The sequence below is a fragment of the Podarcis liolepis genome (assembly GCF_965112155.1).
Source record: "Podarcis liolepis genome assembly, chromosome: 5".
NCBI classification, from domain to species: Eukaryota; Metazoa; Chordata; class Lepidosauria; order Squamata; family Lacertidae; genus Podarcis; species Podarcis liolepis.
Window position 1 is genome coordinate 96305076 of NC_139556.1, and position 24215 is coordinate 96329290.

The window sequence follows — 24215 nt, forward strand, 5'->3', positions numbered from 1 at the left end:
GGCAGCACCTCAGTGCAGGTGGGGGAGCCCCAAATACTCTTCATGATTATCTCACTTAAGTTTCTTGGCACTGTATTTATTGGCAAACTGTTAGAACGGTTAGGTCAAAAGCCACAGATTTACCTGTGGCTGCTTAGTTCTCTTCCTGGAAAACTCAACCCATCCACTGTTGCACACATCAGCCGAGGCATCCCCTTGGGATTTAATTTAATGAAAAACTCAACAGTGGGAAATTTACTGAGTGGCTACATATGCATTATTTGTACAACTTATAGACAGACACCCTATTGGGTAGTCCAGTATTATTATTCCGTATTGTACTGAAGGAGTGATGAAGGATAACAGCTTGACCAAAACCAACTAGTGCTAGATCGTGGTTACTAGATGTGTTCACAGCAGAGCTGAGATTTGGGGGATGACTCATAGCTCATGCCTTTTAGCAGCTTTCTAATGGATCATTGTAGCCTGCCTTCAGTTCTAGCCTAGGGATAGTGCTCTTGGGATGGAAAGCTGAACTATTTATTGCATGAAAGCAGAAGACAAATCACCTTTGGCTAACTCTTCCATAACCCCCAAAATGTGAAACTGTCCTGAATTGATGTCTTTGCTTCAAGTCCCACCTTGCTATTCATTTCAGCAGTGCCAGAGGCAGAGCACTGCAAGGAGATGTTACCACAACCAACCATTGGTGCAGCAGAGTGGCTGGTTCCAGCTTGCATTACAGTCAATGCAGCAGTCCTCCACACTGGGCCGGTTCTGGATCTGGAACGTGGAGGTTCTGTTTCCTGTTATAGCTTCAAAGCTTGAGACCACCTCTGACTCCTCCAGGGGATAAATGAAGACTCCTGTGCATAGAAAGACAGATTGTCCATTGGTAATCAGTCCACCCCTTGCACCCAAACAAATCTCTCTCTCTCTCTCTCTCTCTCTCTCTCTCTCTCTCTCTCTCTCTCACACACACACACACACACACACACACACACACATGCACAACCCCCCACCCCTCTTCAGCTGAACTGTGAAGATCAGCAGAGGAGTGAGGGATGGTATTTTCTTCCCATCACAGCACTGGGCAAGGTGGAAGCTCTCCAATCTACCTAGTGCTTCAACAGAGAAGAAAATTGTCCTCTCTGCTCTTCAGATATTTATAGGACTTATACCATATGCAACATCTTGACCAATGGGGAATCATGCATCCGAAGCAGCAGAGTCACCTACATTCCTGATAGATCTAGAACAGCATCTACCACCTGTGCAGTCATAACCTACCACCGTAGCTGCAAAAAGCTCTTACCCTCTATAGGCTCTTCCTCCAAGTTGATGTAAGTAAGGTGGGCAGTGACTCCCAGGGAATACCCATTGGCACAGGCTTTCACACAAGAGCTTTTTAGAGGGAGGGCTGTCCAGGCTGGCCGGCAGTACAAGCCCGGCATGATCTTCAGGTGAAACTAACAGGCCCCACCGACTGCAGCTATGAAGATAAGAAAAGACAAGGACATGCCAATAGAGAAGGCCCTGCACTGGCTCTGCGCCAAAAGCCTCCAGAGATGAAGTTCTCCAGGATCCTACCCATTCATCAGAACCTGGGTGTCCGACCGATATATATATCCATATATATATATATATATATCCTCAGCACTTTCCTGCTCAAGTCTACTCTTTACTGCTGAATTGGAGCAAATGGGAGTCTGTGGAAAACCCAAAATGCAGTTTATTCCAATGCAACATTAAAGAGTGGGTTTTCCTGGGGGAAGTAGTGGGGGGGGGTGGAGAGTGCTCTAACATGAAGCTTGCAAGTGCTGACATTCACCTTGAAAGTGTAGGGCAAAAGGTAAGTGGATGAGCCCCTAGTGTGCAGCAGCTGAGAAAAAGGCAAATGCCATGCTAGGGATCATTAGGAAAGAAACTGAAAAAACCTGTGAATAACATTGTGCTGTTACACAATGCATGGTACAACTGCATTTGGAACAACGTGTGAACTCTTGTGGATGAAATTTACACACGACACCTTCAAAGCACATTTGAAGCACATCCTCCCCCCCAAATAAAAGAATTTATACAAAGAAAAAACCTCCCCTAAAAGCAATTTTACAAAAGGAAAAAAGACTCATAAGATGGGTGGCGTATTAGCCTGTAAGTCATTGCATAAATCTCCACCCTCATCGTTCTGCCTGGACGATAAGGTTCAGCATCGAGGGCCTTCTGGCGGTTCCCTCATTGCCAGAAGCAAAGCTATAGGGAACCAGGCAGAGGGCCTTCTCGGTAGTGGCGCCTGCCCTGTGGAATGCCCTCCCATCAGATGTCAAAGCGATAAACAACTACCTGACATTCAGAAGACATCTTGAGGCAGCCCTGTTCAGGGAAGTTTTTAATATGTGACATTTTAGTGTATTTTGGTCTCTGTGGAAGCCGCCCAGAGTGGCTGGGTAAACCCAGCCAGATGGGCGGGGTACAAATAAATTATTATTATTATTATTATTATTATTATTATTATTATGATGATGATGATGATGATGCTCAAAATCAGTTGCAAGGAAAACATGGGCAAAGATTATACACCTATGATCAGAACTAGGTAGTCTTGCAAGATATAAGCTGTATAAACACCACACATTTAAAGTACATGACCTCCACCAAAGTATCCTTGGAACTGAAATTCACCACACATGGACATGCAATTCCTGGCAATCTTAAGAAACTACTGTTCCCAAGAGTCTTTTGGAGGACCTCACGTGCTTGAAATGTATGGTGTGTACACAGCCTTTAAAAGCTGCCCATTGCTTGGAGTTTTCCGCTTTCCCCTACTTCATGATCTCCCATCTCTCAAATTTATTGTTGTTAATAATTAATGCCCTGGCAAATATTGCAAGTATCTTTTAACATCCCAGCTACTCTCTACTCTTTTCCCTTCCACATGTGTGAATTGGTCACCCAGGTAACCTCCGTGGGTGGCTTATGGGATGGGGCGAACAGATGCTGCCCTCTCTCATTGGTCCGTTGGAAAGTCTGGGCCCCACTGAGGGCTCAAGCAAACTGGAAGATGATCCGTATTCTGAAAATAAACCTTTGTTTCCAGGTGACCTTGTAGATGCAGCACTGGCTACACTGGAGAGGTTCTGGCCAGCTGCTGCTCATGAAAAAGATGGCATGGAAAAACAAACAGAGGTGCTATGCAAAGCAGCTAATCAACCCTGAACATGTGTCGATTCAGTGCTTGCATTTCTCTTTGCAACGTAAGCAGTGGCCTGTTGAAACAGATGGGGGTGGAAGGGAATTGCTGGTTTCTTAAAGCTGCTGTTATGGTTAGAGTGGTTAGCTGCTGTACTCTCCAGAACAGCAACAATCAAAACAGTAATAAGACAGGAGATGGACGACAGGGTGCGTATTTCCCCAAACCCTGAGAACTGCCACTGACCACTAGGTTTTGGCTGAGCCTACTCATTCTCAGAGCTCACCACCGGCTACATCAAACCATTTGAATCCGCAGGAAGCCATGGAATATGGACCGTGACTCAAAGCCTCTCCTTGCCTACTCAAGACCCTATGGTTTCATGCGCAATGCATGTGTTATTTCTGTCTGCCATGACACTGATTGGCTGCAGCTTCATGTTTACCAATGACTTATCACTGCCTGCTTTTTTCTTCTTTTAAATCATCAGTAACCTTTATATTTATCTTACCAAAGTAAACAAGACCCATCTGGTCTTTATGTTTTATGCAGGTAGCTGTGAGGCAGTCTGTAATGAATAAACACAGATCCACAGGTTAGCACCCTGTGATTCCCACTCCCCCATCCTTTCTTAGTTTCTGGGAATGCAGCAGCCTACAATCTTATTAATATTATAAGAACAAGCAAACCTGGATTTCTGCTACTTTCTCCCTAGGAAAAGATCCTCTTCCCACTGTATCCAGGGGTGGTGGCTGTGTGTGTGTACATGTGAACAGGGTAGAAAATAAGTGTCCCATTCTTAAAAACTGACACCTTCTCCAATTGTGTGTAGTGTCTCTCAAAACAACAACAAACTAACCTATGGTCACGTAAAGCATACTAAATACACACAAGACGTAACCGGCTGTGTTCTTAGATAAATAAGGTATACTATTCATGTAAGGTAAAGGTAAATGTACCCCTGCCCGTACGGGCCAGTCGTGACCGACTCTGGGGTTGCGCGCCCATCTCGCTTAAGAGGCCGGGGGCCAGCGCTGTCCGGAGACACTTCCGGGTCATGTGGCCAGCGTGACGAAGCTGCTCTGGCAAGCCTGCACCAGCGCAGCACACGGAAACGCCGTTTACCTTCCCGCTATAAAGTGGTACCTATTTATCTACTTGCACTTAGGGGTGCTTTCGAACTGCTAGGTGGGCAGGAGCTGGGACCGAACAACGGGAGCTCACCCCGCCGCGGGGATTCGAACCGCCGACCATACGATCGGCAAGTCCTAGGCGCTGAGGTTTTACCCACAGTGCCACCCGCGTCCCTTACTATTCATGTATCAAATCATAAATTTCAATATAAAGTTCCACAAATGAACAAAGCAGAAGACCCAGTGGATCAGATCATTCTCTAATCAGTTCATGCATAAGGTCCAGGCATGTAAGTGTCTATTCCACCTTTGTGTTCATAAGGTCCAAACTATCCACATGAAAGGTTGTTGCAGTTCCACAGAATCCTTTCATAGTAGCAGCAGCTACTACTATGCCATAAGAGCCACTGTCCTGTAATATCACATATGAACTTTAACTACTGATGATGGCGAAACAAGGTCAATATTCTGGAAATCCTTGTCTTAGACTCTGTGAAAGGATTCTGTGGAACAGCAACAACCTTTCATGTGGATTGTTTGGACCTTATGAACAGACAGGTGGAATAGACACTTACATGCCTGAAATAGACACTATTACACAGATGGACCTTATGCATGAACTGATTAGAGAATGATCTGATCCACTGGGTCTTCTGCTTTGTTCGTTTGTTGAACTTTATGAGTTACTTCCATTGAAATTTATGATTTGATACATGAATAGTATACCTTATTTATCTAAGAACACAGCCGGTTACGTCTCGTGTGTTTATTGATTATACAGTGGTACCTCGGGTTACAGACGCTTCAGGTTACAGACTCCGTTAACCCAGAAATAGTACCTTGGGCTAAGAACTTTGCTTCAGGATGAGAACAGAAATCGTGCTCTAGCGGTGCGGCATCAGCAGGAGGCCCCATTAGCTAAAGTGGTGCTTCAGGTTAAGAACAGTTTCAGGTTAAGAACGGACCTCCAGAACGAATTAAGTACTTAACCCGAGGTACCACTGTACAGTGTCTCTCAAGCATTTCAGGCAGGGCACAATTCCCAACACTGCTTGGAGATCCTTGGAATTGAATCCAGGATCTTTTGTATGCAAAGCAGATAGTCCACCACAGATCTACAGCCCTTCCCAGAAGAAGACTGCAGAACTAGGGGGCTCTCTCAGAGTTTGCCACAACGGAATAGCATGGCTGTAGCAATATAGAAGAATTGCTGCAACTAAACTAAGGGCTTTTCTGCACTTAGCTTCCTCTGCTCTTTTTAGGCTCTGTCTGCACTTTAAAGCTCCATGTCAGAGTGCCTCCCCTCCCCCCCTTTTTTCTCTCTGGAGCTATCCCTGTGAAAACCTGCTCTCTGAAGTTCAATTGGAGCAAATGGTAATATGTGGAAAACCCAAATTACTGTTTACACTGATTCAGCATTAAAGAGCAGTTTTTTGTAGGGAAAGATCCAGATGGCAAAAGGTAAGTGTGGATAAGCCCTGTGTTGGGAACATAAGCACCTGTACAGTTGTCTTTAAAATCATTGGTCTTTTTAATGACTCTTTTTTGTCTGTATGCAGTAGCTAAAATAGATCCATAGCAAGGGTTTTTGACAGTAAATCAGTTATTTAAACAATAGGTCCCCCTCATCTTTGAGATCTCCTATAGAGGCTTTACACCAGGTACCTTCACTCGAAAAGATCTAGCAGTGCCCAGAACAGGACTTTGTTGTAGGGGCCCCACAGCCTGCCATACACAGACATCATGACTGTTTAGTGGAGCCTTATCCTAGAGTGACACTGGCTCTTTCATCTCATCTACTGCTTGTTCTATTTGTTTTCATACATTTCTGAATCATTTTATAGTGCACTGACACATATCTTGGGTAAGAAACCTGGCTGTATTTGTGAACAAATAATAGTAATATGCATTGCATCCTTCCTCAAGGAAAGTGGTGGGGAACCTGTGGCCCTATAGAAGTAAACTCTCATCAGCCCCAGCTAACATGGCCAATGATCAAAGATGACTTTTGGGCTGGGGTATTGTTTAGGGGTTTTTGTTGAGGAGGGGTTGTTGCTGTTATTGATATTAGTTTGTTGTATCTTTATTTTAGATCATCTTATGATTTATGTGGAAATTGTTCAGTTTGGTTGTATACTTTTTGATGTTTTACTTATTGTTTATGACTGCCTTTGTTATGGTTGTAATTAATTTTCATGCTGTAAGCCGCCTTGAGCTTTTAACTTTGGAAAGGAGTCCTACAAATAAAATGATTGATTGATGATGGGAATTGTAGTCCAGCAAATGCCACAGGTTCTCCATCCCTGCTCCAAGGAGTTGATCACAGCATGCATAGGATACCAGGCAGTTTCCCATCTACTGCTAACCAGATCTAGTTCTGCTGAGCTTCAGAAGCAGAAGCCTAACACACAGAATCATGGAGTTGGAAGGGACCATGACATGTTCAGACCACTCTCTTTGCTGCAAATGTTTAAACTTTCATAAACCACCACCTACCCAAGACAAGACAAAAGCAGAAGCATGGATGGTAGAGGTTAGTACCTGCAGGCAACCCTGGAGAAGTTGTGAAAAGCTCACAGAGATGTGACAAACATTATCACCCAACTTCCTGGTGGCTGAAAGCTGGAGCAGAGTAAGAAATAATGAGCCAACAGAGCAAACTGAATGGAGTTTTATTTTCAGGACTGGAATATAAGGACAGTATTCTAAATAGGATTATCTGAGACACTTCACTAGCTTTCTGGAGACTGCTCTTATTACACTAAGCTACCCCCCTCTCAGGTCACACCCCTTCCCACAACTTCTGAGGTTATGCCAACTGAATTATTACACGCACTCTTGAGATCCTCTCTCCGGTCCAGGACAAGAGGTCTAAAATGGGAAAACAGATTACTGGTGCCAATGACATAAATAATTATAATAGGTATTAAGATGGAGCCTCCTGCTGGGGTTCACTGCCTACAGTAGTCTTAGCCTTGCCATGCAGACAAGAAATTTAAATTTTGATCTAGAAGCCACAAACCTAATGAAATGCCCAAACTCACTCTGGGCTGTGATGCTATGAGAATGCTGTTTTATATCTTGTAAACTGTTGTTCTGTGACAAATTTTTCATTGATTGAAATGTTTTTACTGTATGCTACTGTTTTGGTCAATTGTATTTTATACTTTTACTGTTTTGTTTTTATGGCAATCCATCTAGAGCGGGCTTCTTTGTCTTGAAAAGAAATATATTAAATAAAATAGACAAAAGTTCAATTTGAGAATGAAATAAAGGAGAGACTCCTTTCACTCACCTTCTTGGAGCAATTTGATAGACGCTCACCTGGGAGTTTCCTCTACTAAGACTACAACGTATTTGATCACATGAAAAATTCAGCCTAATATATCAGTTGTCCCCAAAACTGGGAAAACCCCTATAGTCAAGTGAAACCTCCAATCCAATAGCTTGTGGGGGGTGTGAGACCTCCAGCACTCCTTACCCCTATTTCTTTTCAAAAACGGTGGAGCAGAATTAAAACTAAACCAGTCCTGTTTGCCCCCAGGTGAATACTTTTAACAACAGAGGGTTGGGAACATTTGCTAATATACCATGATGAGTTACAGTAAATAATTAATATGATACATGTTCAATACATAAGTGCAGGTCTGTTAGTGATGCAGCAGGAGCAGGAGCAAGAGCAGCTGTCAAGATAGCTGAAAGGTTTGGTGTGCCATGTTCTGTTTGCTCCCTTTCCCATTCACAAAATGTGGGTCACATAACTGCAATATGGGTTTCTTGGTCATCAAGACAAATTAGCAAGATCCGCTTTGTAACAAAGCAAAAGATTCTGTCCATTTGTTTTTTTAAGAGAAAATATGGGAAACAGTAGCAAGCTAAAGTTATTCCTTGTTCAGGGATTGGCTGGGCACATCTTACACTCAAGGGGTGCCTGCCCCCCCCCAAAAAGAGCCAGGGTCCCATACAGTCACTGCCTCCAATGCTACTCGGCCTCACCCAATCTCCCACTCTTTTCTTGCCCTACAAAGTTACCCAACACACAACTGAGCATTAAGGGGCTTACCTGGAGAACGACACACTGTCTGCTGTTTTAACCAGCTTGGTTTGGGATGAATTAATATGGATGAAAAATCAGCACATTTCTGGAAGGGATCCTGGCATCCAGAGTTACCAGAAGCCTAGTTTCTCCAGCCTCTCAGCCTCTGTCTTCTCCCTTTCGAGAGGGAAACTGTCAGATTCCCTGTGCGATTGCTCACTCACACATACACACTCCCTCTCTGCTGCAGACTCTCTCTAGTACTGGCTGCCTCAATGCCGTAGTGGCTACATCTCTACTTCCTCAGTGCCAGCCAGATGCAAGGAAACGGAGCAGCTCCAAGCCTGGTCTAATTAAAGGGCCAGGCTGTCTGCACTGCTCTGACAGCACTGAGGAGAGAAAACAGCCAGTTCTGCAAGCTTTGCCTTTGCCTTGTTCTCTGGATTATAAAGTCTGCCTGTCAGAGGTAATGAACGGAGAGGAGAGAGGCACAATTTTATTAGAGAAAAGACACTAGGTATAGTCTATAATCATCTATATCAGGGGTCAGCAACCTTTTTCAGCTGTGGGCTGGTCCATCATCCCTCAGACCATGGGCCGTACTATATTGGGGGGGGGGCATGAACGAATTCCTATGCCCCTCAAATAACCCAGAGATGCATTTTAAATAAAAGGACACATTCTACTCATGTAAAAACACACTGATTCCTGGACCGTCTGTGGGCTGGATTGAGAAGGCGATTGGGCCGCATCTGGCCCCTGGGCCTTAGGTTGCCTACCCCTGATCTATATCTATATCTCATTTTGGACTCCATCTCTTGCACCAAAGAAACACAAGTCCTGCTATGGGATACATTGTTTACCATTACTAGAAGAACAGGATTTTAACAGAATGTTTTCACAAGGATTGGAATAGTGGAAGACAGAGAAGGAGGTGGTATCTGCTGTGGCACACTGGGATAATGACTTGTTTCAGTGCCTTCAACACACTTTCAGACGTTTGTCCATAACCATGAGGCCTAGAAATGTCATGAAAAGTTTCAAGAAGCTATAATTCCCAAGCAAGCCCACAGATTCTACACTGAGTGTAGCACACAAACAATTCTGGGGTGCACCCTGGATGTGCCCAGTTATAATAGAGAATACTGGGTTAGATGGACAGAAAGGCTGGCCTGGGTCATTAGAGACCCACTGTGAAGAGATCTTTTACATCACCTCAAACAATGTTTTTCAGTGGAAACAGTTTACACACTTGGGGCCAAACCAGACGTGATGGGTTATCATTAACGCACACCCCCCCATACCCTTATAAAAGCAGAAGGTATATTTGTTGGCATTCATCTGTCTCTGGAGACAATGGAAGAGTGTGCCTTTGGGGATAAACTCAAACTGTTGGAGACTTACAGCACCTGCTGTGGCAGTATAGACCAATACAGCAGAGACATATTTTATTACAGGTGGGGCAGATGAAGGGGTCCGATTTTCCTACTACAGGTGCACCATGGCATTTCTTCTCTGTGTTTCTCCTGGCAGTCTTGCCTCCTATGGTCGCTGCTGAGGATACACAAGCTGTCTGTCTGTCTCCAGGAACTGTGATTGTCTGCCAGGGATTCCCATATGGCGGGGTTAATGTTGCCAGCCTTCATGTCATGCTTGCAGACATATTTGTAACACAGAGTTGGTCTGCCAACAGGTCTTATCCTGAAGCCAGTACCTGCTGAACACATCTTGGGGGATCCTACCATCTTCTATTCTGTGTACATGACCAAGTCAATTATGCACGAATCCTCACCCCAACCCGTACCTCACCTTCAACACTCCAGGCACTTTTCTCACTTCTTGGCTCCAGTATTGGGAACTGTGGAAAGTATCTAAAACAACAGATTGGTGGGAGGTAATGCATGGAAATGGATATAAGTCCAGCACACTATTCTACACACGCCTGTTATTGTTAAAGTAAGGCATACCATAATTTCCTCATTTATATGAGAAGAGGGCAGGCACATTAAAGAAACCCATGGCAACCACCATGTTCTATTTGACTCTCAGCTGCCTGTAATCAAGTGTAAAGAAATCATGTGAATACATATGCCTGTGTGAACCACAGTATCACTCAGGGATACTTTGAGGTTGATGTGATAAACATGGTTTGATAGAGTACACATGGAAAGATTTCACTCTTTTGATTTATTCACAGTCTTACTACTAACCCATTGGTCATGTAATGCAACAGAAGCATTTCTATTTTCCCCTCTCAGTAACTGGAAGGGCTTTATTTATTACATTTTAATACCACCTTGACGGGACGCAGGTGGCGCTGTGGGTTAAACCACAGAGCCTAGGACTTGCTGATCAGAAGGTCGGCAGTTCGAATCCCTGCGACGGGGTGAGCTCCCGTTCTTTGGTCCCAGCTCCTGCCAACCTAGCAGTTCGAAAGCACATCAAAGTGCAAGTAGATGAATGGGTACCGCTCCAGCGGGAAGCTAAACGGTGTTTCCATGTGCTGCTCTGGTTAGCCAGAAGTGGCTTAGTCATGCTGGCCACATGACCCGGAAGCTGTCTGTGGACAAACGCCGGCTCCCTCGGCCTATAGAGCGAAATGAGCGCCGCAACCCCAGAGTCGGTCACTACTGGACTTAATGGTCAGGGGTCCCTTTACCTTTAATACCACCTTTTTACGAAAGTCATGAGGCAGTGCATATCTTAAAAGACACAGTAATATGCAAAATAAATATTATTAAATATTAAATAAATATTATTAAATATTAACCAATATAATGTTGCATGTTGAATAATATGCAAAATAAATATTATTAAATATTAAAAACAGCAATGTGCAGCTGCAACAGGCTGGAAAAATAGGAAATAAAACTGGAATTACACTGGAATTACTGAGGCTGCAACCTTATCCACAGTGACTTTGGGATATGTATCACTGAACATTAGCTGCACCTCCCCTTTCTCCATACCCATCATGATGTTTCATCTTTAATTTACTTAGTTTCAGCCTGAGAGTTTTAGTCCATGGTATCAAAATCTAAAAACTGCTTCAAAGACATGTTTCAACTGTTGTTGTTTTTTAAGGTATTATTCTTGCACTCTTCAATTTTCTTAAACTAAGAGATTTTCCTAACTGGATATACTGGTAATTTACTGCTCAGCAGGACTGCCCTGCTTGACCTGAAGCAAAGTTAGTCCAAATGATCCAAACTGAGCAGGGACGCAGACTTATAAAAAATATTGGGGGGGGGGGCCGGGAAAGCTCATGAATAATAAATAAGCTCATGAATATGCAAATAAAGTGGCACCGCCTCCTCGTGAGCGAATAGGGGAGAGCGTGCTGCTCCTATTAATCAGCTCCGAAGGTGGAGCTTTTGCTCGGGAGGGAGGGCAGGAGGCATGCAGCCCGACCCTGTGCATTTTGGGCTGGGGGAGGGGCGGCGATGGCGCTCTGCTGGAGGGGCGCCGGAGATTATTGGGGGGGCGGAGCCCCCCCAAACGAATTTTTGAGGGGGCTCGGGCCCCCTCAAGCCCCATGGAGTCGGCGCCTATGAAACTGAGTTCTGTTTTAGTTTCCTTCAGGCTTCCAGCAGTCCCTCCAAAAGGAAGTAGGAACGAACCACTTGCAGGCTGGACAGTTTCTTTGTGAATCATATTAACTGTTGTTTTTTCCTCTCTGAGCAAGCTCTAAATTCCTTATTCTTATCTTGTCCATTTGCCTGTTCTGAGATCTCAGCCTTCTTCCTGTTTGCCCATCCTGACTCCTTGTTATCGTGTCAGCTGTTATCTGCCAGGAGAAAGTCCTAGTTCTGACTCTGAAAAGACTTGTCCAGCATATTTTTAAGCATATTTAGTCAGAGGTAATTCCCAATGGGATTTATTCCCTAGTAACTGTGTTTAGGATTGCATCCTTTAACTATATGTTTACATTCCAGCTTTGTCCTGGTTTTCCCCATAGGATTCAGATTTGGCTTATAATGGCCCTGGTGACTGCCACCTGGTACTCTATACTAAAGGAGAACAAAGAACTCAGAAAATGCCATTGAAGGATCTACCCTTAGTAAATCCTGGTCAGGAATGAAGAAGGAAACTACTATTATTTAGTATCTGGAACATTTATTATTTGGATACCTATAAATGTACTCAATGCCATCGCATGCACTTAAGGGGCGGGAAATAAATAATTAACACCAAAGTCGTTTTTATTTGAATTGCACAAAGGTGAACTATTCAGAAAGGTGTGGCTGGAACCTTTGCAATTTCTTGCTTGATGAAAGAAAAGGCTGTTATTTCAGGATAACACACTTGCAATAACAACTTATACATTTTTGTTCAGAGCCTGTCATTGTTAGAGAATAGGGAGCAATTTCTGAACAATTTAAGCAGCTATTACTGTAACTACATAATGGTGGTGTTTTATAACTATATAATTACTGGAAAATATAAATATCTTTCTTGATGGGTACAATATAATATGTTTCACAATATTTATGTTGTAAAATTCACTGATATAAGTAGAATTTACTTAGAGCTATAGCAGGAAAGGGACGCGGGTGGCGCTGTGGGTAAAACCTCAGTGCCTAGGACTTGCCGATCGCATGGTTGAATCCCCGCGGCGGGGTGAGCTCCCGTCTTTCAGTCCCAGCTCCTGCCCACCTAGCAGTTCGAAAGCACCCCTAAGTGCAAGTAGATAAATAGGTACCGCTTTATAGCGGGAAGGTAAACGGCGTTACCGTGTGCTGCGCTGGTGCCAGCTTGCCAGAGCAGCTTCGTCACGCTGGCCACATGACCCAGAAGTGTCTCCGGACAGCGCTGGCCCCCGGCCTCTTAAGTGAGATGGGCGCACAACCCTAGAGTCGGACACGACTGGCCCGTACGGGCAGGGGTACCTTTACCTTTACCTTTTTATAGCAGGAAAAAGAATAAACTGCGGAAGTCAACTCCCATTCCAATTCAACTGACAATTTATTCTGATAAAAGTGAAAGTCCTGTATAGTGGTACCTTGGGATAAGTACTTAATTCGTTCCAGAGGTCTGTTCTTAACCTGAAACTGTTCTTAACCTGAAGCACCACTTTAGCTAATGGGGCCTCCTGCTGCCGGAACACAATTTCTGTTCTCATCCTGAAGCAAAGTTCGTGACCCGAGATACTATTTCTGGGTTAGCTGAGTCTGTAACCTGAAGCGTATGTAACCCAAGGTACCACTGTATTTACCCTACAATGTATTCCTGGGCAGCTCCCCTTTTTATTTTATGGAGGCATGATGGGAAATGGCTTGCACTTTCCCCCTTACTCAAAGTGAAGCACAAGGCCCCTGTACATCAAAGTGCAGGGATTAATTCCAGAGAACTGGTGTAGCAAAACTAAAAGCCCAGTTTCTAGTACAGGCTAAGCATACCTCAGGGACATATAACCACAGCTGCTAGCAGTGAAGAAGTATCAGAGATTACTTACTCATGAAAAGACACCTTCCTCATGAGTAGGCTTCTGACTCTAGGCCTGTAGACACACATTGTGCCATTGTTCTTCTGCTGGCACCAGCACTCTCAAGAACCCCCTCTGACATGCCCAGAGGTTCTTCCTCAGGTATCAACCCAGAAGTCCTATCAAGGGGATCTTCAGCACTGTACTCAGGGTGCCCTGCCTGGTCCTTCAGATGTGGGGTGTCCTGTTCCTCCTCTGAGGATTCGTTGTCTGGCACCAGATCAGGACTAGGCACACCACCACCTTGCCCAACCTGGCCCTCTGCTGCTGCTTCAGGACTATAATGACTTGCTGCCAAATAATTGCATTACCCACCTGTACAATTATGAATAAACAAATTAAAAAGATAAATAAATGTATCTTCAGCCTCCAGGACTCTGGGAGAACCACAGGTAAGTTGGGACCACAGCACTTGCCAACCTGTTAAACTGCATTACATGATCAAGCAACTCATCCTCCTGATGGGAAAACTGTGCTGAGCATGGCTGAAGCAGCACTTTCCCCTTCAGCTGCATGCCTAAAGAATACGCATTTCGTCTGCATGCAGCCCTGCAGCACTTGCATCAATCTCATTAGAGAAGCCAACATTAGCAAGCAGCAGGACTCCCTTGCATCTGCTGTAGAGGTGTGGCACATGGAGGAAACAATTGCACAAATGTTTCTTACTCCATGCTTTTATAAATGTAGTGAAGAAAAATACAGAAATGACATTGCTACATTCTGCTCCCCTGAACCTATACTGATATGCACTATAATATTTGTCCCTCCTTTGACCATTAATGTCAATGCATATTAATAATAATAATAATAATAATAATAATAATAATAATAATATAGTAGTATTTCTGCTTCAACAAGATGCACAGTCCCCATGCCCCCCCCAAAGAATCCTGGGAACTGTTGTTTACCCACCCTTCAGTTTCCAGCACCCTTAAACTATAGTCCCCTGGATTCTTTTTAGGGGGTGTGGGGTTGTTATGTATGTTTACCCAAAGTCTTAAGTACTATATCATACTAACCAATTGGCCACTAAATACTAAATACATGGAGTTTTCATGCAGTGCGTTTCATTGGGTGTGAATAGGCAGTCAATGCAGTTGCTCTTCCTGACCATGCCTCTGGCAGCACACAGGCTGCTGCATTCTGCACTAGTTTGAGCCTCAGGACCATCTTCAGGGGAATACAAAAGTACAGTGCACTACAGTTGCCTAAACTGAAGGTTATTAGAGTATAAGAGTACAGGGGTCAAGTCATTCTTGTCCAGAATAGGTCATAGCTGGTATACAAACTGTAGGTGGAAACTGGCATTCCAAGTCACCAAGGCCACCTGGGCCTCAAGTTAAAATTAATGGATCAAGATCTCCAAACTACACACCAGTTCCTTTCAGAGGTGTGCAATTCCACCTCCCAGACCTAAGAACCTGGCACCTCTGTTGTACTGAATTCAGTTTAAATTTGTAGACCCACATCCAGCCCATCCCTGCTGGCAAGCTCAGTCCTAGCACCTGAACTGCTTCTCTTGATTCAGATGGTAGAGATAGAGTGGGTTTCATTAGCCACCTCACTCCACATATTCTGATGACAACTTCCAACAGCTTCATAGAGATGTTAAATAAGCATAGGAATCAGGATGGGCACCAGTGGAATTCCGTAAGACAACTCCCATAGAAATAGCTTCCCATTGCTATTAGGACAATAGCATCTGAAACCAACTATATGCAAATAGATATACATTCTACTCATGGGGTTATTTGGAGGCCACTCTTGAGTCCTTAAGCAAAATAACTGAATAATCTTTTAAACAAATGGGGGAAGTGATAAATGGGCAGAAATGTAAAGTGAGAAATATTCAGCAATGCTAAGATCTAATTTGAGCATTACATATTCTCTTAATGAAAAATAAGCCACGGGAGAAATATAGACAAAGAGTATTACAGCGGGTGTTATCTTATTCATCTCCCTCTGAGGATGAACAAATCAGAAGGGGATAATCACTAGCTCACCCCAGTACTGGATTATTCTTCTTTCCAATCAATAACATTGAAGTGAGATGCCCACCTTCCCATCACAACCAGACCAAAGAATGGTATATGCTTATCTAACAGAACAGGGACGTGACCTCTAATATGTCAGGACATGGATCAACTCCATGGACTTTTAATTAGAGAAAGTAAATCCTATGCAGATGGGTGCACACAGTTGTTATGAGGTTACCCTAGCAACTGTAACCTTGCCTTTGGGTAATAGGAAGCAAAAGGTGTAAACTGACAGGGCTCTGTTAATCTTCAGCCTACCTAAAGGGAATAAGGTGTTCTATGTGGATCACATAACTTCCTGGGCTGAAAGATTCAGAGATACTGCTTTTAGTACAAAATGACCCTATTTATTGATTCTGTCTGCTAGAAAACAGTCTTTACTTAATTCAACCTTAAAAACGCATACTTCATGAGGTAGTTTTGCTCCCCTCCATAAATGAAATCTAAAGAAAACCACACTAACAAGTTTTGAAAGCATGGCTATTATTTAGTCTTAATTTGTAAAGTGAGCTGCACGTTCTTCTTCAGTTCTGACCCAGAATGGATTTCTTCACTTTTTCTGAGTTTCAATAATTTGTGAAAACTGGGTTGAAGCAGATGCAGTAAAGTGTTATTAATGGCTCCTAGTTGCAATGACTATGATCTGCTGCCACCATTGGAGGCAAGAATGTTTCTGAGTACTAAATGCGGGAAACCACAGCAGTGGAGAGTGCTCTTCTGCATCAATCCTACTTGGTGGTTACCCAAAGGTATCTGGTTGGCCATTCTGAGATCAGGATGCTGGACTAGATGGGTGATTGGTCTGATCCAACAGGCTTTCCTTATATTCTTAAAACCATTTTTATGGATGACACTTTTCTAATATAACTCAGTCAACAGAACCCTCTAGTGGTTAAAGCCTGCAAATAACCAGAGCTATTGAAAAGAAGAAATTATGGCACCTGAGACAAAATTAGAACCATAGAATTGAGTCAGAAGCTTAAATGTAGAAAAAAATTTAATCTAATGCCTCCTGCAATTTGATTATAATAATTGTGGTAATATCTAGCACCTATCTCACGTGCTTCTTCGAACATGCCAAAGGTTCGAAAGGTACAGGTCCATAGCTGTCAACTTTCAGATTTGAAAATAAGGGATCAGCAGCCTCACCTGTCCTGGGGACAGTCTACGAGATATCTAACCATCTGGGATAGCAGCAGGAAATGGCACTGGAATAAGGGAATTTCCCGCAAAAAAAGAGGAAAGGTTGATAACTATGTGCAGGTCAGAAGGAAAGCAAATTAAAAGATCGAAAGAACAGGCAGCAGCGACTGGTATGAAATGGATGGCAAGTGGAGGGAAAGAGTTCAAAGCGGGGCTGCCGACTGTCAGAAGTAAGCAAAAGCCTATAGCACCCAGTATTCCGAGACGGTCTCCCATTCAAGTACAAATCAGGCTTGCCCCTGCTTAGCTGCCAAGATCAGATGAGATCGGGCGTGTTCAGGGTAGTATGGCCATAGACACTGCACCAGTCTCCCAATGCAGTCTTTAAGCATATCCCCTAATTTTTTTACAGTGGTACCTCTGGTTAAGAACTTAATTCATTCTGGAGGTCTGTTCTTAACCTGAAACTGTTCTTAACCAGAGGTACCACTTTAGCTAATGGGGTCTCCCACTGGTGCTGCGCCACCACCACACGATTTCTGTTCTCATCCTGAAGCAAAGTTCTTAACCCAAGGTACTATTTCTGGGTTAGTGGAGTCTGTAACCTGAAGCATCTGTAACCCGAGGTACCACTGTATTTTTATTTTTTGGTGTTGTGGGAGAAAAGAAGGGACAAATACTTTGTTAGTGGGGTTGTGAGGTTCACGTATTCTGTTGAAAGGGGAAAAAAATTCATGTGAAAATCTGTCAGGAAATGCTGTTTCTGAAATGCATAGGCATATACACACAAAACAAAACCTGTTATAAAACTTATTTTTTTTTTAAAAAAACACTACTTAAGAGAGGAACTCAAAGTGGGAGTGCTCTGATATTTACCTGTGGGAAAAATTGGGCATGTTAGATTTGGACCTTGGCAACCTCTTAACTTTTGATGGTCCAGTACTTAAGCCTTTTGTTTTTTTTTCTTAAGTAGTCCCTGAAGCAAAGGGCACAGAAGGGTGTTTTTCCTGAACGGTTCCAAGTTTTACATAAAGAAATTTGCATACATTTCTCCCTGCAATCAACTCTCTCCCCACCTCTTTTAAGTTGACATAGCCTCTGTGCGTGTGCAGAGTTCATGCTTCAGCAAATCTATTATACTATTAAAAGTGTTGCATCTTTTGGCTTAATTACCATTTGAGTAAAGGAAGGGAAGGGTAAGTAGTATTTAAAAATAGGGTTAGCATTAAACCCAGCAATTCATGTTTTCACCAAAGCCAGCAATAGAAGTTGGTCAAATTAAATTTCTGTTAACTCAGTGCTAATTAATCATATTTCCTGCACACCTGCAGCCCAGGCAAATGAAATTGGGAGTACTGCCTCCTTTATGTACAGGAATTTGGGGTGCAGGTCTCTATTAAAAAATGTGGGCTATCATTATTGTGTCATTCACAGAACAATCATCTGCTCCCTTATGTATGGGTAAAAATGGCCAGAGGGTCAGAATTCATAAGATCTTTGACATTCTCAGTCATTTCAGCCGTACCATTTGCAGACAAAATTCTCTGCCCTTTATTTACGGGGATGGTCAAGGCTCATTCTACTTGATTATGAATTTGTATGTGCTTAAACACTGAATAGACTTTGAAGTCTGATTTCCCCCCCAAATTTTTTTTATTGATTTTCACAAAATTATAAACACACAAACAGACATAAATCATAGGCTTATTAAAACTAATCTTATTAACATTGTTAAGTGACTTCCTTGTATCCCCCTGGTTGAATTTCAATGTATATCATTTTAACGGTTTTCCAAATCAGTATTCTTATAAAATTAACTTAACATCTTTCTTTCTTTCTTTCCAATTCAGCATTAAACATATTAATTCATCACATTACATATTTAAATCCTAAGCCTATCTGGTAATTGCAAGCTTTTTCCAATTAGCTTAACTTAACATATTTAACTAAATAATCATTAAATTTTGGCCATTCTTCCTGGTACTCTTCCTCCTTCTGGTCATGGACTCTTCTAGTCAGGTCGGCTAGCTCCGGAAAATCCATCATCTTCACCTGCCATTCTTCCACTGCTGGTACTTCTTGCGTTTTCAACTTCTTAGCTAATAAGATTCGAGCAGCAGTTGTGGCATACAAAAATAATTTAACATCTTTATTCGGCAATTCCAAACCTGTTATTCCAAGAAAAAAGGCCTCTGGTTTTTTATAAATGCATATTTCAACATTTTTTCAATTCATTATAAATCTTTTCCCAGAGGTCTTTCACCTTGGGGCAGGTCCACCACATATGATAGAAGGTACCTTCTTTTTCTTTACATTTCCAACATAGATTATCACAGTTATGATAAATCTTTGCTAATTTAACAGGACTCAGATACCATCTATGCATCATTTTCATTATGTTTTCCTTGTACATGCAGTGAACTTGACCCCTTTCTTCCAAATTTCCAAATCCTCAAACATTATGTTATGTCCTACATCTCCTGCCCAATCTATCATCACTGATTTAACTTGTTCATCCTTTGTATGCCACTCCAACAATAAGTTATACATTTTAGACAGATTTTTAACTTTAGAATCCAACAACTCTGTCTCCAACGTAGATTTTTCAGAAGCAAAACCATTTTTCTTATCTAATTTATATAATTCATTAATCTGGTGGTATTGTAGCCAATTTAACTTATCTTTAACTAGATCAAATGGTTTTCATTTGTATCCTTTATCCTCCAATAATAAATCTGAATATCTCAACCGTTTGATATCCATATTTAACTTTTTCTGGGCCTTCGCCTCCATTGGTGAAAGCCATCTGGGCGTCTTCCTTTCTAAAAGATCTTTATATTTTATCCAAACATTGTACAACGATTTCCTAATTACATGATTTTTAAATGCATTATGGGCCTTTACTTTATCATACCATAAATATGCACGCCATCCAAACACATTGTCAAATCTCTCCAAGTCTAAAACATTGGTATCCTCTAGTTGTATCCACTCTTTAATCCAGCAAAGCACAGCTGCTTCAAAATAGATTTTCAAATCAAAATCATATCAATTAAAAAATTCAACATATATAATAGGACTGAAAGCGACCACCTACCTCTAATCGTCTCCACTACTGGCCAAAACTCAATTCAGCACTCTTACATAGAACATGAGGAAATAGATAAAGCAAATGAACCAGCATTGTGTAGAAAAAAAATGGACACCTGAGATAGCAATTGCAGTTGAGAATAGATTGAATTCATAAACTGCAATTAAGTTAAGATCAATTATAATAAACAATTTATCAATAGATTCCTCCCTGACGGCTTACGAAAATCTCACTGAGTCCTTGCAGGATGTGGTCTCTGTCAACATAAACTCAGCCGGCAAGCCATGCACTGCTAAAGGGCGCTGTTGCTTTGACCAAGAGTGCCGCACAAAGAAGGAAGCCTTAAGGAACGTTTATTTGGTCTATAAGAAACGCTGGACTAAATTACTTACCTCCATCTTATCTCAAAATCAAAAAAGAGTATAAAGCCCCTTTGGCCTAAAAAAAAAAAAAGGCAGTCTGCACAAAATTCCTGGTTCCTGCTATTGAATGCCTCACTAAACAATGAAACTAAACTCTTTTGGCAAGTGGTCTCCGACTCAATGAAAAATAGTTCTTCAACCCCCAGCTGTGCTATTCCAGCTCAGGTTTGGGAGAACCACTTAAGAAATATATTTATGGAAAATCCAAACCTCCCTTCCAGCTTCCAGGATGATAACAGGGCAGAATTGTCACTGCTCCCTCACTGGAGGTCGGTTACTGTGGAGGAGGTCCATACATTAATTAGGAATCTGAAGAGCGGAAAGGCTCCGGGGAAAAACTTTATGCCAGCAGAGTTGATTACCGTATTTTTTGCTCCATAACACTCACTTTTTTACTCCTAGAAAGTAAGGGGAAATGTCTGTGCGTGTTATGGAGTGAATGCCTGCGGATGGCGAGGGGATCTGCTGAAGTCGTGAGCAGAGGATCCATGGTTCCCCTTCCTTCCCTCCTCCGTGGCTTGCTTTGAAACAGCAAAGTGGGAGAAGAGCCGCTGAGTGGGGTGGAGAGAGGGACAGAGAGCCTGCTTGCTTTAAAGGAGCAAAACGGGAGAAGAGAGGAGCCTTCTCCTCTTATACCCCTCTCCTGCATTATTAGCAGCATCCTCCTCCACACACCCCACGGGTGCTCCTTGTCCCTTGAGTGCTTTTCCTTCCCTCCCCACTTAAAACGTGGTTACAAAGCATGGATCCACATGGATCCTCAGGATTTTTGCACTGGGTCACCCCAAATTCACCGTCAGATCACATGTTTGTGGCCACAGCATGTACCACAAAAATCATACATCCACTGTTTCGTTTAGAATTTTTTTTTCTTGTTTTCCTCCTCTAAAAACTATGTGCGTGTTATGGTCGGGTGCGTGTTATAGAGTGAAAAATACGGTACATTAAACCAGCACTGGTGGGCTCCACTTCTGGCAACACTTTTTACGGTAGCAAATAACTCGGGTAAGGTACCATATAGCTAGAAACATGCTATAGTAGTCCCAATCTTTAAGAGAGACCACCCAAATGTACCCTCCAATTATAGGCCAATTAGCCTGCTCTCAATAATTGGGAAGCTGCATGCCTGATTCCTTAGTAGCAAACTGACAACTTTTCTAAATGAACATAATATACTATCTGAAGCCCAGGTAGCCTTTCGTGAAAACCATTCAACATCAGACCACTGTCTAATGCTGTCCTTCCTAGCCAAGAAGTATACCAGGCCTCTACAGGGTAAACTCTTCGTGGCCTTCATGGATCTGAAATCAGCGTTTGACTCCATCCCCAGATCCCAGCTATGGTCCAAATTAAATCTGATTTTGCAGGACAAACAACTCCTCTTTCTTATAAAAGCCTTCTACAATGGAACCAAACTGCAGGTCCAATGCGGTCGACAGGGACAGTTATCGAACAGCATCGAGATGACTAGGGAGATGAGACAGGGATGCATTCTGGACCCCACATTGTTTTGTCTATGCTTAAATGACCTAGAAGAGAGCTTAATGGACCCAGATGGACACCTTCCAAAAATTGGAATGAGAAGGACCCCCTTGCTGTTATATGCTGATGACGCAACCATCATCTCACGTTCCAGACCGGGTTTGAATTACCTGCTGAGGAAATTTTCTGATTACTGTTCTGGAAATGGTTTATCCATTAATTATGAAAAATCTAAAACTGTAGTTTTCGAAAGAAGCTTCTCCCGGTCTAAATGGGTGCTGGATGGCCATAACCTTGAACAGATCAAATACTTCAGTTATCCAGGGCTCACATTCCATCATACAGGATCTTGGAAGCACCACTGGCAAACCTCCCTTCAAAAGGCGGAGATCACGAAGCTAGTATGGACTCAGATTCTTTTTCACAAAGGGCGGCAAATATGTTCCAGCAGCCTTAAGGGTTTTCAACGCAAAACCCGTTTCCCAACGGGTTATAATATTTCACTGATAGACCATCTGGTCTCGGTGCCTTGCCAAATTGAATTGAATTCATTGCATGTTCCACTTCCTGTCTTGTAATTAGTCCCTTTAGTAAAATATTTTTATCTTCTGGAATCTTCTGCAAACCATTAGTTTTAATGAATTGCTCAATTTTTGCCTGGTCCTCTTAATGTTTTCTATACAGTTGTTTGTTATACTTATAAAAACATTTCCTTATGTTCGCAGGGTTCTCTACAGATTTTCCTTCTGTTATAATACTTGTGATAGTACTTTACTTTGGTCTCTTTTTTAATTGCCAGGCTAGAAGTTTCCCACATTTATTTGCAGATTCAAAGTTCCTTTGTCTCATCCTCCTTAACTTCCATTCTATTTCTTGATTTACAACCTGTGAATATAGAATGTGTAGGGCTTTAATTTCTCTCCCCCCCCCCCCGGCAAATTCTTTGGATTTCCTCTAAGCTTCCTCTCTTTGTCTTTTAACTGCTCCATAATGTTATCTATCTTCTCATTCTATGACTTTTTTCTAATTGAAAAATCCTCTAAGAAATCCTCTCATTACTGCTTTGCTGGCATCACAAATAACTCTTGTTTCCATTCCGATTCACACTTAGTTCAAAATAGAGGGCATTTGGGGCTTTATTTACAATTGAAGTACTTCTCAACAAATCATCATTTATTCTCCATCTGAAGGAACCCTGTATGAACACTTTCAGGTCCATTAAAACTGTATTATGGTCAGAGCATGTTTTAGGGCAAATTTCCGTTTTTGATAATTTAGGAACAAGGTCGCTGGATATCCATAAATAGTCTGTTCTTGAAAATGATTGGTTTGCATCTGGGAAGAAAGTGAAGTCTTTTTCAGTTGCATTTTTCACTGCTAATATATTCAAGATTAATTCTGACCACACCTGTATTATCTTTGTCCATGTTTTCCTATCAACTGATTTTAAACATAGATTTATACAATGACTTACAACAGCGTCCGAATGCAAACCTTAAAAAGAGTACAGGGAAAGGCGGTCAGCCTTTGGCCTAGCAATTCTCGGTGTAGTAGCTCATTCTGGGCTCTGGGTGCTTTCCACGTGCAAGCGGAGGAGCAGAGTTGAAAGCGGGGCCGCTGAGCGGCAAAAGGAGGCAAAAGCCTACGGCACCCGGTATTCCCAGGCGGTCTACCATCCAAGTACTAACCAGGCCTGACCCTGCTTAGCTTCCGAGATCAGACGAGATCAGGCGTGTTCAGGGTAGTATGGCCGTAGACGCTGTTCCAGCCTCCGAACCCAGCCTTTAAGCAAGAGTGCGGGGAAAGCGCCTCCCCCGAGGCCCTGGATGCTTTCCCCACGCAGCTTTCGCCTTGCGTAGTTCCTGTCCATTCGTGGCTGTCTTTGAATGCAATTCAACTGAACAGCCTGCAGCTGCATTCCACTTACAGCTCTCCTGTGGAGCACTTGATGTCCAGCAGCTGGCGCTCTCCAGCGGTGAAAGCACATTTGCCGGCGGTCGGCCTTTGGCCTAGCAATTCTCGGCGTAGTAGCTCATTGTGGGCCCTGGGTGCTTTCCACGTGCAAGCAGGTTTGAAAGGGGCAGGTCAGAAGGAAAGCAAACGAAAGGAAAGATGGAAAGAGCGGGCAGCAGCGGCTGGCATGAAATGGGCGGCAAGTGGAGGGGCAGAGTTGAAAGCGGGGCCGCTGAGCGGCAAAAGGAGGCAAAAGCCTACGGCA

General features: G+C 42.8%; 1 protein-coding gene across 13 annotated transcripts in view; it reads right to left on the bottom strand.

Annotated features, from left to right (window-relative positions):
* Positions 1-24215, bottom strand: part of VWA5B2 (von Willebrand factor A domain containing 5B2) — a 140346-nt gene that overhangs the window by 33339 nt on the left and 82792 nt on the right. For 5 of the 13 annotated variants that reach the window (XM_083503836.1, XM_083503839.1, XM_083503827.1 and 2 more), the window contains exons 3-4: positions 1295-1471; positions 684-845 (exon numbers count right to left, since the gene is read on the bottom strand). In XM_083503836.1, coding sequence (XP_083359962.1) covers positions 684-845; positions 1295-1433 — 301 coding nt within the window. In that variant the 5' untranslated portion in view covers positions 1434-1471. Of the gene's footprint in view, positions 1-620; positions 846-1294; positions 1472-8365; positions 9634-10147; positions 10210-24215 lie in introns of those variants that run through there. The other 8 variants (XM_083503837.1, XM_083503832.1, XM_083503830.1 and 5 more) reach the window with 6 other exon arrangements.